Below are 16,115 nucleotides of genomic sequence, written 5' to 3' on the forward strand. Positions count from 1 at the left end.
GCACTTGTACATAATTATTTAATTTCTTAAAAAAAAATAATAGCTTTTTTTTAATTTAATCAGTATCATTTAGTTCTTAAAGCCTTAAACAATTTTAATTTTGAAATTTAATGTGTGAAATTTAATTTGTAGTTAAATTAGTAACTCACACAATTTGATTTATTTTTTTATTTTATATTATCTTGATTTTTTCCTATTTTCTATAATTATCTTATTAAAACGCGCATAGTAAATAATATACCTAATTATAAATAAAAAATAATTTCAAGGTGTGAATTTTATTTTTCATTATCTTCTTGTATTTTACCTTCCTCTTTAGAAAAAATAAAAGAAAATCACTAATGGTAATTAATATACATATACATATTTTATTCATTTATACATTCTTATTTTACTTTATTTATCTTTCTCCATGATTAAAAAATTGTAATGTGAAAAAGGAGTTAATATTATTGCACAATGTCATAGATATATTTAAGGAGTTGTAGAAAAATTTTTTAGAAAATACGAAATAAACATATATGTAAAATTATATATTTTGGCATGTTGAAATTATAATTACATTAAAGTTCGTTATTAAAATTTTCGTTATTTTACAAGAAAAATAAACACCATTAATATATAATATTATAAAGATATTAATAATAAAATACTAATTATTGTAAACATTAATATAAAATAGTATTGCTAATATTAATATTAACTATTACGTTGACTGTACTAAGTAAATATTAATAATAAATCAAATATTAATAACAAAATGTAAGATGTGATTGCCAGTCGAATTTTAAAAACAAGGTTAAGAGTATTTTATTGACCAACACTGGCTAAAGCAATAATTCTTTTATTACGACGTTTCGACCCTAAATTGGGTCCTCTTCAGGCTACAAAAATTGATCACAATACAGAGTCGTTAATACATTTAGATAACACTTTTGATTTATAGTAGTAATATTGTAATTAGTAATACCTATTCTTTAATGTAACGTGGTAAACCCTATACGCACATGATGTTATGTTAAAATGTGAGTTAAAATTGACAGAATCATAGTCAGTATCAAACTGAGATATGGTGTTTATTTTTGACGTGTATAACTAACAGTAAGTCAGAGACATTGTTTTGAGAGCATTAAAAGTCAAATAATTAAAATAGAAATAAACACAATTACAATAATAAAGCTAAAGGACTCTATAAACCCATAATAGGATATGTATCGAAAGAATTATAAGTAATATTAAAATTGAATAATTAAAGGTAATTTGAATTAAAAATATAATTAAAAAATGCGTTGGATGGGACTAAAATAATTTGAGAATAGTGTCATAAATTGAATTTAAATTTTCCGTGTCCCTTTGCGAATTTATAGAATTCTTTTGCTTTTTAATAAAAATCATTTCGCTTATTTCTCTCTTTTTCAAGTTAGCTTCATTATGTAGGATCGATACATTAGACCAATCGAAATCATGATTAAGCGACGATCTATGTTTACTAATCACCGAATAATTACTTTCATGTTTTTTGATGTTAGAGTTATGTTCTCATTAAAGAATAGGTATTACTAATTACAATATTACTACTATAAATCAAAAGTGTTATCTAAATGTATTAACGACTCTGTATTGTGATCAATTTTTGTAGCCTGAAGAGGACCCAATTTAGGGTCGAAACGTCGTAATAAAAGAATTATTGCTTTAGCCAGTGTTGGTCAATAAAATACTCTTAACCTTGTTTTTAAAATTCGACTGGCAATCACATCTTACATTTTGTTATTTACACACCTGGACCTAATAATGGTGTTGATTGAAATAAGAAGTTTTTTCGATGAAATCTCGAGAAAATATGGAAAGGAACATACTATCTGTTTAAAAAATTGGATGAACACGAACAGGAAGATCATGGAATCAGAACAACAACTTAAATTCCTACTAAAATGTCGCAGTTATGATGTTCTTCCGGCGCATATCAGCAATTTACGGTTTAATCTCACGTTTCATAGTAACTGGGTCTCTAGATTAAATCATAATCTGATGGAAAAGAACAAGAAAACTTTATTAAATTTTGAAATAAAAGATCTACATCTTAACATTAGATTTTTAAAAAATAAACGATATAATATCGAATGTGAATTGTCATCCTTGTTATCTGATTCTTTTCTTGATGAATTTTACTCTTATAACTATGAAGGTTTATCTCAGCTAATGAATACTCAGAAAAACAGACTTGTCGATAAATTCAATAATATTTTAGACAAACATATAGTTAAGGATAATTTTCTGGAAAACATTGACAAATCTAAATGGCTTATAAATCTGAGCGATAAAACTCTTCCCAATTCTGTTCAAAATATACTGTGCTTGGGTGAAAAATTTAGTCTTAATCTTAATTGTCAGAATCCTAAAGATCGTGCCTTCGTAGCTATAGAACATATAAAAAATTTTGAAACGAATAATAACAAGATATCTGATGAATCTAAGGAAACTATAAAAAATGGATTTGTAAACTCTATTAAAAAATTTTTGCATAGCAAAAAACATCCAAAATATATTGATAACGTAATTCGCTTTCAATACCAACAATGTGATAGATTCCTTAAAAATAACAAAGACTTATTTGTCACAAAGGCCGACAAGGGTCAGATCACGGTCGTTTTGAACAGAATTGATTATATAAATAATATGACATCTTTACTTGCGGACACTAGTACTTATAAGAAGCTTGATAAAGATCCTTTAAAAAAATTGACTAATAACTTAAACTCTTTAATGCGATCATGGCGACAAAACGATATAATTGATGAAATGACCTTCAAGCGTTTGGCTTGCAGTAATGGGAATCTTCCTAGAATATATGGCCTACCAAAGGTGCATAAAAAAGACTTTCCATTGCGACTTATTGTATCCTCTATTGGCAGTCCTACGTACAATCTAGCGGTATACTTGAGGGACATTATATCTCGGTCTGTTAAGAGGCCTGTTTCACATGTAAGGGATAGCTGGTCGTTTGGAAGAGGCATTAAGAGCGCTAATATTAAAGATAATGAATGCATGATATCCTTGGATGTTAAGTCTTTATACACAAATGTTCCTAAATCCTTGGTTGTTTCGGCAATCAAAGATAGATGGAAAGATATCTCTCAAAATATGATCATTAACCTGAATCAATTTTTGTACGCGTTGGAATTTGTTATTGACTCCACGAGTTTTTCCTTTGAAAATGGTTATTACGAACAAATTTTCGGAATGCCTATGGGGTCCCCTCTTTCTCCGATTCTATCAGACCTGGTTATGGATGATTTGGAGTCATACTGCCGGAATGCACTATCTTTTTCACTGTCGGTTTATTGCAGATATGTTGATGATATCTTCGCTATTGTTCCGAGAAATCAGATAGACAATATTTTATCGCAATTTAATGGCTATCATCCTAGACTACAATTTACTTGCGAGATAGAATCAAATGATTGTATTAATTTTCTGGACACATCCATTATAAGGCAAAATCAGAAATTAACAACTAATTGGTAACGGAAATCTACATTTTCGGGAAGATATATTAACTTTTATTCTAACCATCCTCATAAATACAAAATCAGTACTATTCTTAGCCTCACTGATAGGGCTATTATTCTTTTGGACAGGAAGTTTCATTCACAGAATATTTCGTTGGTCAAACGGATTCTTTCCAATAATTGCTATCCAATTACTTTAATTAACTCAATCATTAATAGAAGACTTAAGTTTTTACAATCTAAGTCATATGATAATTATCCATCCGGGGGAAAAAAATCTTTTGACACATCTAATGTAATCATTTTTCCATATGTCAAGGGATTAAGTGAAGATATACAGCGATTATTGGGAAAGTGTGGCCTTGAAGTCGTATATACTGTTCCTAACAGACTAGACAAATTAATTAAGAAAGGGAAAGACCAACTTCATCCCTATAAGAGAACTAATGTCGTATATGGGATCTCTTGTAAGAATTGCACTTCCTGTTATATTGGGCAGACCAAACGTCATTTGGAAACGCGCATAAAAGAACATAACTCTAACATCAAAAAACATGAAAGTAATTATTCGGTGATTAGTAAACATAGATCGTCGCTTAATCATGATTTCGATTGGTCTAATGTATCGATCCTACATAATGAAGCTAACTTGAAAAAGAGAGAAATAAGCGAAATGATTTTTATTAAAAAGCAAAAGAATTCTATAAATTCGCAAAGGGACACGGAAAATTTAAATTCAATTTATGACACTATTCTCAAATTATTTTAGTCCCATCCAACGCATTTTTTAATTATATTTTTAATTCAAATTACCTTTAATTATTCAATTTTAATATTACTTATAATTCTTTCGATACATATCCTATTATGGGTTTATAGAGTCCTTTAGCTTTATTATTGTAATTGTGTTTATTTCTATTTTAATTATTTGACTTTTAATGCTCTCAAAACAATGTCTCTGACTTACTGTTAGTTATACACGTCAAAAATAAACACCATATCTCAGTTTGATACTGACTATGATTCTGTCAATTTTAACTCACATTTTAACATAACATCATGTGCGTATAGGGTTTACCACGTTACATTAAAGAATAGGTATTACTAATTACAATATTACTACTATAAATCAAAAGTGTTATCTAAATGTATTAACGACTCTGTATTGTGATCAATTTTTGTAGCCTGAAGAGGACCCAATTTAGGGTCGAAACGTCGTAATAAAAGAATTATTGCTTTAGCCAGTGTTGGTCAATAAAATACTCTTAATCAAATATTAATGTTTATATCCTATATGTATATTAAATTTTCTATCTTATATTTATATTATTTAATTTCATATCTTATATTTATATTATATTATTTAACATATCTTTATATTAATATTTAATAGAGTATTATAAGTATAATTAATATACATAATATCATATACACATACATATACATATATATGTATAATAAGCATTACGTAAATATTATTAATTTTTATATAAACAATAAAACTGAATAATATATAAAAACTAATTTAACATTAAATACATTTAAACACATTTACAATATAATACAATATAATTAGAAATAATCAAGAAAATAATTGAAATCAAGTGCTCACGTAAGAAACAGGTAATTTATAAATAAATAATAAATATATAAAACATTAAAATATGTAAAAAATTATTTTAAATATTTATGATATAATATTGGACATTTAATAAAAATGAGTGTTTTACTGTATTTATATTATATACGTATTGAGCTTCTCGATTTTCTGATTCGAACAAACGGTGAAAAAATTGCATCTGATCGTCCATTTCATGAGAACGTGTTATTAACATGTAGTGAATACTATATTTTAAATATGGGGGTCTTATATTTTTTCCCGCAAATTCACGTATCTAAAATTAATATTATTTTAATTTTGATTGTTTTATCAATCAAAATTTTGTAATTAATTATCACTAAAAACGAGTTTATTAAATAATTAGCATAAATTATATTGATATACAACATATCTCCGAAAAAAACAGAAAAATACGTATATCATTTACAATATATGATATGTAATACATTGTGATAAAAAATAAGTAATTATAACGAAAATTTCATAATAAAAAAGGTATAAAATTTACCTCGCCAAATAATTGTTTACCAGTATACGCATTATTAATAAGCATATTTAATACCACTTCTATACTGATTTGACTATAAAAAAATTATATATATAGATATATATTTAATTCATATACATATACATATATATGTCATATATGTATGTACATATTTTCATCAGACATAAATCGAAAGATATATCATTCTCAAAAGTTCATAGCATTGTGTTCTCCAGAACATTTGTTTACATTAAAATATATTTATAAGATGTTTTTAAATACCGGAAAAATAAAATTTTTATGATTATAAAGAAAATGATAATAAAAACGTTTAATGTTGAAATATAAACATTGTTAAAAGTGTCAGTGATAATAAACGCATTCATGGAAAAAGAAGTTGAATAAAGATAGAGCCACTTTTACTTAAAGAAATTAACTGAGTAATCTGAAACTAATACGTAAACCAAATTATTAGAATATAAATTATAATTATTAGACGAATTATTAGACTAAGCTAATCCAACAAAAGAGTCAGGCTTTCCATGACTTATTTGCTAAGAGAAACAGATATATGTAAATTTTTATTAACCTTTATTAACCCACTCTCGCGTCCTTCTTTATTTCCTGTTTGACATACAAAATATTTTTGATATGAAGAATTTTGATCAGATATATAAAAACAAATTTTTAAAAAATGTGATTTGTATAGAATTTAGTACATTACACATTTTATAGTAATTTCACCTATCTCTAAATGCTATTTATAACTAAAATCAAAAGTAGTTATCTATTTGAACACTGGTATAACTACTTGTTTTTTTTTATTTTTCAGTGTTAGTAAACAAAATATATGTTAAAGTTTAAAATTTTTTTTATGCAAATATGTATACAGACGTATAATACAGACATATTTTCAAATATCTCAAATAGATGTGCAAAAATTTGTTTCGCTTTAATATACACATGTTCAAATAATTAATTAATTGTGCCAACTAGATAATATTTATATTGGATGCAATTCTGCGTCACTTCTTAGATCTATAATATTGTTCAGACAAAGTTTAAAATTTGGTCTGGCATTTGCTACACCCCAGCAACGCTGCATCAACTGATATAATGAGGATGGACAATCGAGAGGCATCTGCAACTTGCCTCCCTCGCGTACGTAACTTATCACTTCGAGATTAGATTTTGTTGTAGAGTAAGGTTGCTCACCCAATGATGTAATCTCCCACATTAGTACTCCGAATGACCAAACATCGCTCTGAGAAGTAAATATTCCGTTCGCTAGGGATTCCGGTGCCATCCAGCGAACAGGAAGCAGACCTTCACCTTCCTAAAATAAAATTTTAGCAAAGATAAATATCTTATTCTAATTATCCATTTTTGCAATAAGTATTTTTAAGCAAGAAACTAATATTTTGCATTATACATTTTGTTTACTAATTTTTTGCATTATACATTATATACATATATATTGGAGAAATATATACAAAAATATATGCATAGTCTTCATTTTTCTTAAATTCTATATATACATATATATATATTTTATTAAAGATATATATAATATTATAAAAAGCTATTACAATAGAAAAACACTTTCAAAAAGTTTCATCTTTTTTTATTAATTATATCTACCTTGCGGTAATAGTCATTTCTGTAAATATCTCTAGCAAGTCCGAAATCACCGATTTTGACAATACGATTCTCACGATCTCTCGCAGACACTAAACAATTTCGGCACGCGAGATCTCTATGCACAAAGCGCAGCTCTTCTAAATAGCAACAGCCTCGCGCAACATCTTCGCACATAGCGAGCAAGTCTTGTAGACGCAAAGCGTGTAAATCAGAAGGTTGTAATATTCGACACTCTCTCAAATATTTTAGCAGATCAGTTTCCATTAATTCCAACACGAGTAATGGAGAATCCTCGTCTAAGCAGACAGCTAGTAATCTTAACACATGTTCGTGTCTAAAGTGACTCATAAGCTTAGCTTCTTGCAAGAATTTCTTTTTTTCTTCGACAGAAGCACACTTTTCTAACATTTTTATGGCAACGGATGTCTCTGATCCCGGTTCTTCTAAATCCTTGACATTCCCTTGGTACACCTGCGAAATATTGAAAATTAATGTAACTTTTATTAAATAAGAAAAGATAATTTAATTTTATATAACATTATACATATATATTTTAATTTATTTTCAATAATTCAACGATAAAAAATAAAGTGCATATGTATGTCTCATGAAAATTAGTGTATTACTATTTCTTTTAAAAAGTTGATTTATATATCCGAAAAAATTGTATTCTCATCTTAAGTATATGCCACTTATCTTTATAATATCTTCCAATAAAATAAGCGCTAAAAAGATCCTCTTAATTTAGGAGAGAAAATCTCTAAAGAGATATTCTTTACATGCAAGAATATATACTTGATGAGATGTCTTTTTATCCGTGTATTATTAAAATTATTAATCGATATAACAAAAAACAGTCTTACAAATGGACATTTGTTACTTATTACATGTATATTTAAATGTTACACATATAATTGAATATATGTTTTATGTGTTTGACATAGTTAAATACACATTTTTGCTTATTATGTTATTATTTTTAATATTAATTGTAAACTTATAAATTTATTATAAATTTACATAATTTTATTTTATTAATTTTTATTTTAAATTTATTATTAATTTATTATATTTATTTATTGCGGCGCTGAAGTTGCAAAAGAAATTGAAAATATATTCTCAATTTAAAAAATGGAAATATTCTTATCTATTAAGAGGACTTATTAATGCATTTCAAGAAAACAATTTTTTCGGTGTAAGATTGACTAAGAAATGTGTATTTCTCATTTCTACATCTAAACATTAATGACTTAAAATATGACGTTACGAAAAATTTACCAATCCGAATGCGCCGCTGCCAAGGAGTTTCGTTAGTGTGATTTGCTCACGTCTGATTTTAGTCAGCATAAATTTATTTGGATTATAATGCAACGCAGGACTGTATAACGCATTATGCTGAACGTTTCCGATAAGTACCTCATGTAGAATCCTAGTCAAAACTTGCTCGTTATCTTCCTTGCGTTGTCGGTATACTGTTATATAAAGTTATAATATATTTAAATAATATTATGCATTGCAAATTTTAAATTTTGCTCTTTAAACAAATAAATTAATATGTAAGATGTGATTTGCCAGTCGAATTTTTAAAACAAGGTTAATAATATTTATTGACCAACACTGGCTAAGACTAATTCTTATATTATAAGACTTTATTTTGGGAACAATCTCAATTCGAGATTTATTTCCCGAATCCCCCCTAACCCCCTTAAAGAATTATAGGCGAGAAAAATATAGATCCGAAAGTCGCTGAATCGGGAACCCGAGACCTTTCGCTTGCCGGGCGACTGCTCTCACCAACTGATTGTTGATTGGAATTGTTTATCAAGGCAGAGAAAAGTATAGAATCGAAGGGTCTGAATAGCTCAGTTGGTGAGAGCAGTCGCCCGGCAAGCGAAAGGTCTCGGGTTCGTTTCCCGATTCAGCGACTTTCGGATCTATATTTTTCTCGCCTATAATTCTGAAAGGGGGTTAGGGGGGATTCGGGAAATAAATCTCGAATTGAGATTATTCTCAAAATAAAGTCTTATAATATAAGAATTAGTCTTAGCCAGTGTTGGTCAATAAATATTCTTAACCTTGTTTTAAATAAGTTAATGTTTTTTGAAAAATCTCTCCACTTATTACATTAATCATAATTTGTAATTTAAAAAATGTGTATCAAATATACTTACAACAATAAATAAAGTAGGAGATGCAGATTACAATAACGATAGCAGCAAGGCTTAACATCAATGTTAGATTATATTGCGTAGCTCGAATTATCGAATCGTCACCTTTGTTACATAAAAATATAGTATTAATTTTTTTGTTTTATTTGAATATTTCTACTTATAATTTTATCATTAAAAATATTTTATTCTTAAAATTATGTAATTCATTTATATGTATGTAAAATAAACAGATCATATTAAAATATCTACATATTATCATATTTGCTTACCAAGTGTTTCAAAAATAAATCTTTCATCAGATGGCCATGTAAAGTTCTCGTATTCAGGATATGTCAGTATTAAACGAAACTTGTATAAAGTTGCCGGTAGCAAGCTTTTTATATAATACGTTACTGTCTTATTATTCGTCTCAAAATTATCTGCGATTTGCCACTTTTGCATCATATCATTTTTGTATTCCAGTACGTAATGGATCGTCAAATTAACGCTAGGCATCCACGAAATATTCATATTGTTTATGTTAACTCCGCTCAAAGTTATATTGTTCGGTTCCGAGTACGTGTACACGGTTTTGGTCAAACTGTCATTATAGAGATTGGTGAAGTTGGCTGGATACACACGTACATATACAAAGTATTTCTGTTCTGGCAGCAACGATTGGATTATAGTAAAAAATTTGTTGTCTACTTTATTATTAATAGATGGCTTTTCTATCGGTTGCGTGCTGTTCACCGAGTTAATTGTTTCCCAATATACTCTATAAGTTACTGTCGCACAATTCAGTTTCGTGGGTAGCATCCAATAAACTGCCGCTATAGTCGGCGTCAGAACCTGAACGTTCACATTTTCTGGTGCATTGAGTTTGCTTTCGTTAGTTCTTAGTATGACTTCCGATCGGAATTGCAGGTCCATCGATAATTGATCAGAGTAAAAATTGCTCACAGCTAGCTTCAGCTTGTATTTTGTAAACGGTGTTAAATTCTGAATTTCATAATGCCGCTCGTATGTCTGCATATAGAATTCATCGAACTTGTTATTAAGGTTATTATACAAACAGCTTACGTAGATGATATATTTAATAGTAGGTATGTTGTTTTTGCATTTGTGCTTGCGATTTGGTTTTGTAAAGTTCAAAACAATACTGTACGCTGTTATTTTTACTATTGTAATATTATAATTCTTTTCATCAGGCGTAAGGCATTCCGTCCGAGGATATGGTTGTAAGGAGGATGATTTACCAAACGATATTAGAGGATTAAAGTAATCCGTGCTGTTTATTATGTGCACGTGTTTAGATGCGTTTTTTTCACTGTCGACAAGTGCATACTTCTTTTTTAAAATATAAAGATAAAAATCTGATGTATTTGCATAAGGTCCACTTAAATAAATGTTTGTTTTATCATTAATAAAATGTGACACAAAGTTTGCGCCCATTTCAGCAGTTGAAATCGAATTGCATTTATTTGTTTTAATGTTCTCCACAATTAATTCAAGGTTTTTTCTCCAGAATATTAGCGGCTCCTCTGTATTTGTGATGTCAAGCTTAATTTGATAAAAAGTTTTAAAAAATGGTGTTTTGTATGGACTACAGGTCATATCGGTTCTTAAAAAAGATTGCACATTTCTTCCGTCAAGATCCGATTTCATTATTACATACTGTATATATGACTCTGCATCTAACCCTTCTATCCAATATAAAAATCTGGAAAATATATATATTATTATATATGTGTATTATAAAACATAATTTTAAACGTGAAGTTAAAAAAATAATAAGCTTAAGTTCTTACAATTTTATGATAAATAATGATTTTATGATTCTTTATATCTTTATTACAAAATCATATTATATTATTGCAAAATTAGAAAATAATATAAATTCTTAAGTGAAAGACACAAAAGTGTTTATTTTTTCAAGTGAATAAAAGTTAACGTACCCCACAGACGGTTGTAAAGTAAAATAAAAATAATTTTCTCTGCTCAAAATTTTATCATATTTGATTGTGCCATTTTGCCACATTGTTAAGTCCAGCTTTATAATGGATTTCCCTGAGACGTCATATTCCATCCAATATAGATTTCTTCCTATCCAATCGATGCACAGAGTGTGTGTATTTTTTTTTAAACTAGTTATTTTCGTAATATTATTTTTATTCATATCCCCTATCATTAACTCTCGTAGTATATAATCATGCTCATCCAATTGGATCCAATAAATTTTATGTTCTGCTACAGAATAAACCACTTCTATTGCATTAACATTGCTATTAAGGGTAAAGAGATTGACGTATGTTCTTGAATCCAGATCCCATATTGCAATAGTATTATTCACTGCAATCAATAATTGAGGTATCGGATTTTCGTGCGTCGTTGATACGTTCATTAAATCTGTATAAGGACCAGCACCAGCTTTAGTATGCGCTCGTACTCGATAATAGTACGTTGTATTAGGCTTTAGATTATATTCTGTGCACTCCATTGTAGTTAAAATAGTTTTGTCGTCAAAGATTTGAATCTTTTTTAGGTTCTCGATGAACCAACATTGCACTGTATATCCTTGTATCACTTTGTTTTCAAGTGTAGGTTGATTCCACCTGTTAGATAAAATTTAGCCTTTTCATATTTAATAAATTTTTAACAGTATCAATATTTTTATATTTCTATGTTAAATTTTAGAGAAAAAAGGATATAGACTAAAAACTTAGATTCTTCACCTGAATGTCACAGAAATGTTGATTTTTTCATTTAGAAATCCATTGAACTCTACGAATGTTCTTGGCTCGCTCGGAATTTTTCCTAGAGATTTTAAGATGGTACATATTTATATGTATGTTGAAGTTGATTATCTCGGTAAATTAAAAAAAAAAAATAATAATTTAACGTGCAACGAAAATAAAGAAAGAAGAAAAAAAATTAATGATATAAAACAAACAAGAAAAATAATGAAATTGATAGTGTTATCTAAATTTTGCTTTATTTTACATACAGAGTCTACATTGTTTCTCTCTTTTCGACAGAATGCATTTTATATTATCCTTGTTATTAGAAAATGGTTTAATATTTTTTTTTTTATAATTTTTACTCTCTCTTGAATTTACATTTTGCTTACAACTTGTAAATTTTTTGTAAATTTTTTATTAACGTTTTATATATTCATTGCATCTTACCAATAGATTCTGGGTTCATGGACATATTTGCAAATGTAACTTCATCTACTTCATTGACTTCACTTCTTATAGTCACGCTTTCAGAATAATTCTGATCCGGCTGGAGATTTTGTAAAATGAGATAATTGTTGTTTTCGGGCATTGGAATATCCTTAATAAAATATAACATATAAAAAAAATAAGTTAGACAGCTAGGCCAGAAATTCCACGGTATCATTAATGATAAATAAAATAGTATATATAAAAATATATATAAATAAGATTACCATAAAAAATAACATCGTATGTCAAAATAAATAAAATAAGCATAAAATTTGTTGTTTTGTAATAATTTTAGCTTGATATTTTATAATTCCATTTCTCATTTATAATGCGTTAAATATTATGTAATTTTATTTCTAAAATATTTATTCTTATTATTTTTCATTATATTTTCTTGCGAAATATCAAACATGATTCTTGTATTAAAAAGAAACTCACGCAGAATAGGCAGAATAAGGATTATTTAATAAGAATTCATAATTGTTTCTTTTTTAATAAATGTTATATGAAAATGTTACTCTCTTCGATTCTTGAAGCGATTTTGCTGATAGTTAAAGTTCATGATTTAGTTTTTTTGCGATTGTTAGTTAACTTTTTAAAATAAGTGAGTTTATTTTGTAATAATCCGTATGTTTTAATTAAAATTTCGATATAATAACGTTTGTATTTCAAGAATAAAAATGTTTAAAATATTTTCATTTATGTGCATGTGTGTGATTATAGAAATTATATTAATTTTTGTACTTAAAATCTTGTCGAAATTCTTTTTGATTATGGTTTTACCTTTTAACCCAAACAAATTCTGGAAAACCTGATACCAAAAACTTTCGATTGACTTTACCACGATATATAAGAATATATATGGCTATATAAATATGGCTATATAAATATATATACTATGAATATTATATACATACATCAATAAATTTAAACACGGGTAGCTGGTTATTGCTGTTACGTATATTGTCCATTTAACTATTGGCCCTATAAAGTTAACTGATACAATTTGAATTTTATTATACCAATATAGTCGACATTTCTTTATATGTATATAGGACAAATGCAACTATCCTTGATACATCAAAATGACGCTGTCACTTTGAATTAATTTAGTTAAATAAGAATTAATTTACAAGTCTTATTATATCATTAAATAATTATAATTATTTAATAAGGTAAATTAGTTTTTATTACAAATTGATGAAAAATCACATGAAACTCAATTCAAGTGTCATATATATATATATATATATATATATGTTTATATGTGTGTGTATGTATGAATGTATGTATCAAAATAGTGAAAAATTAACAGAACATCTCATTAATATTAATAATTATTATTCTTAAAAATAGGAATAGAAACACAAACATAATACAGTCAAATTTTAATATTTCGTCATAATTAAGTTTAACTATATTATACATCCATTTAAAAACAAAATAAAATTTTCAAGCTTTATTTATCCTTTCTCATTGCATTATACTTTTTAGTTTTATGTATAGTTTTATTTTATTATACATTTTGTAGTAATATATTATATTACACATGAGTTTGAGTTACTCAAATAAACTGCACAATTACTTGTAATAACATTTAATTGTTTTTTAATAGGGCAAAAAAAATTTCTTACCTGCGTAAAAAGATTGTCCGGGACGGTATGATTCTTTGTCAAAATCGCGATAGCTGCTTTCACCAGCATTAAACATTTCAATAAAACGCATAATCTCATCTTAAAGATAATAATTACTTCCTTCGGTGAATGTTGGCGCTCAATTTTTAGTCACCAGTATTGATTTTCTTTTTATTCTATGGATGATTCAGATTTGATCTAATCGACTCGATACTTTATTATGAATCGATGAATTCTTTAGAATCTAGTTTGCGAACCGCGTTACTGTCTTCCAATATTACATTTTAATATATCTTTTTATAATCAATCACAATATATATATCTTAGATCATATGAAGGAATTTTTAGTAAATAGTAATTTTTATAATTTTTCGATGGGAACCAATAACAGCACGAAGCAACACGTATTCACTTGATTGTATCGAAGATAATAATATATTTTTGTTGTAATTTCTTTTAATATTTCGTAAAAAGATAATCAATAAAAAGATAATGGAACAATTTATAAGCAATCCAAAAATTATAGAATTTTATATTTTCTATCACTTTCACCGCTATTCAAGCATAAAAATATTATCCACATTGAGATATTTGTCATTTCTTGTTTCACTAAAAATATAAAAAATTATGATTACTTTTTCTATGCATATTGTATACTGTATACTATGCATGTTTTTAGAATCCACTATTTGTGCATATTGATGTGTGATGTTTATATGACAGTATATTATTTGAATCAAATAACGCGCAACATTGTCTTTTCTCGTGGCAATCGCAATCATAACTGACTCCGCAGACTAGACCGATCTGATCATGCTTTATTTGCTGCCCTCTGTTTATGATTCATTTCTCTCTGCTTGATCGATGATACTCACAATCAGTGTTTCTTCCAACAGTTACTTATTCCAACAGTTTTCACGAATAATTATATTCTATATATATATATATATATATATATATATATATATATATCCTATATGAGGCTCATTTTTATAGTAGGGTCCGGTTTGAAATAAAAAAAAGATCTTAACATATAAAAATAATTTATTATAATCAAAAACTTCTACAAGCTTACTTTATTGCAATAAATTTTGTGTTCTGTTATCGAACAAGCGAATTCAAACATCGTATTAAAATAATGATTAAAGAGATTAACGTAGGTTCTTAAATGCAGATCCCATTTGAATACTTTTATGCAATACAATCAATAATTAAGGTATTGGATTTTCGTGTGTCGTTGATACGTTCATTAAATCCGTATAAACGTCTTAAATAGCTGATTTCTGTCAAAAAAATATTAATGAAACGGTAATTTGTTAGTTAAATTTTGAAATAATAATATATTAAAAATATTAAGAAAGTAAAATATGTTGTAAAATAATAATATATATTCTTTTTCATTTGATCGCTTTTCTACTTGAAAGTTTTGAAAATTGCGAAATTTAATTACGCTTATATTATTGTTTTTGATACAATCGAATATACTACACTCGTTACATTGTATATTGAGTTTAATCGAAGAAAATATACTATATAGTTTTATAGCTTGATTATATAAATCATTATAATCGATCTTGAAATAGTTTTATCAACTAAGAGTTTTATTAAGTAAGAGAAAACTCAAAATTTATCGAGATACATGGAGGAACATCAATTCGATTAGTGGTATTTAAATCATTGTGAAGATTACATGGAACATTGGTCATAGTCGAGAATCGTATGAAAGCCGATCGAGTATAAAAATATCTACAAGAAGAGAAAATTGTTATGTTAGAAACGTTACAAACATTATGTGTTTTACTAAAACTGTTAACGCTAACGAGAATGACCATAACGTTTTCGT

General features: G+C 27.2%; 2 protein-coding genes across 2 annotated transcripts in view; both read right to left on the reverse strand.

Annotated features, from left to right (window-relative positions):
• LOC145944999 (proto-oncogene tyrosine-protein kinase ROS-like) overlaps positions 1–16,115 on the reverse strand; it is a 46,449-nt gene that overhangs the window by 10,501 nt on the left and 19,833 nt on the right. The window lies entirely within an intron of this gene.
• Positions 6,437–15,036, reverse strand: LOC145944991 (proto-oncogene tyrosine-protein kinase ROS-like). The gene is made up of 9 exons (XM_083053742.1): positions 14,273–15,036; positions 12,597–12,747; positions 12,144–12,225; positions 11,367–12,023; positions 9,699–11,131; positions 9,430–9,531; positions 8,537–8,730; positions 7,259–7,729; positions 6,437–6,953 (listed from the first exon to the last, which is right to left on the reverse strand). The coding sequence occupies exons 1-9, from the start codon at positions 14,369–14,371 to the stop codon at positions 6,621–6,623; spliced, it is 3,522 nt and encodes a 1,173-aa protein (XP_082909868.1). The 5' UTR covers positions 14,372–15,036; the 3' UTR covers positions 6,437–6,620.

This window comes from Prenolepis imparis, unplaced genomic scaffold, assembly GCF_030444845.1.
Source record: "Prenolepis imparis isolate NDT839.2.m4 unplaced genomic scaffold, iyPreImpa1.0 SCAF_14, whole genome shotgun sequence".
NCBI lineage: Eukaryota > Metazoa > Arthropoda > Insecta > Hymenoptera > Formicidae > Prenolepis > Prenolepis imparis.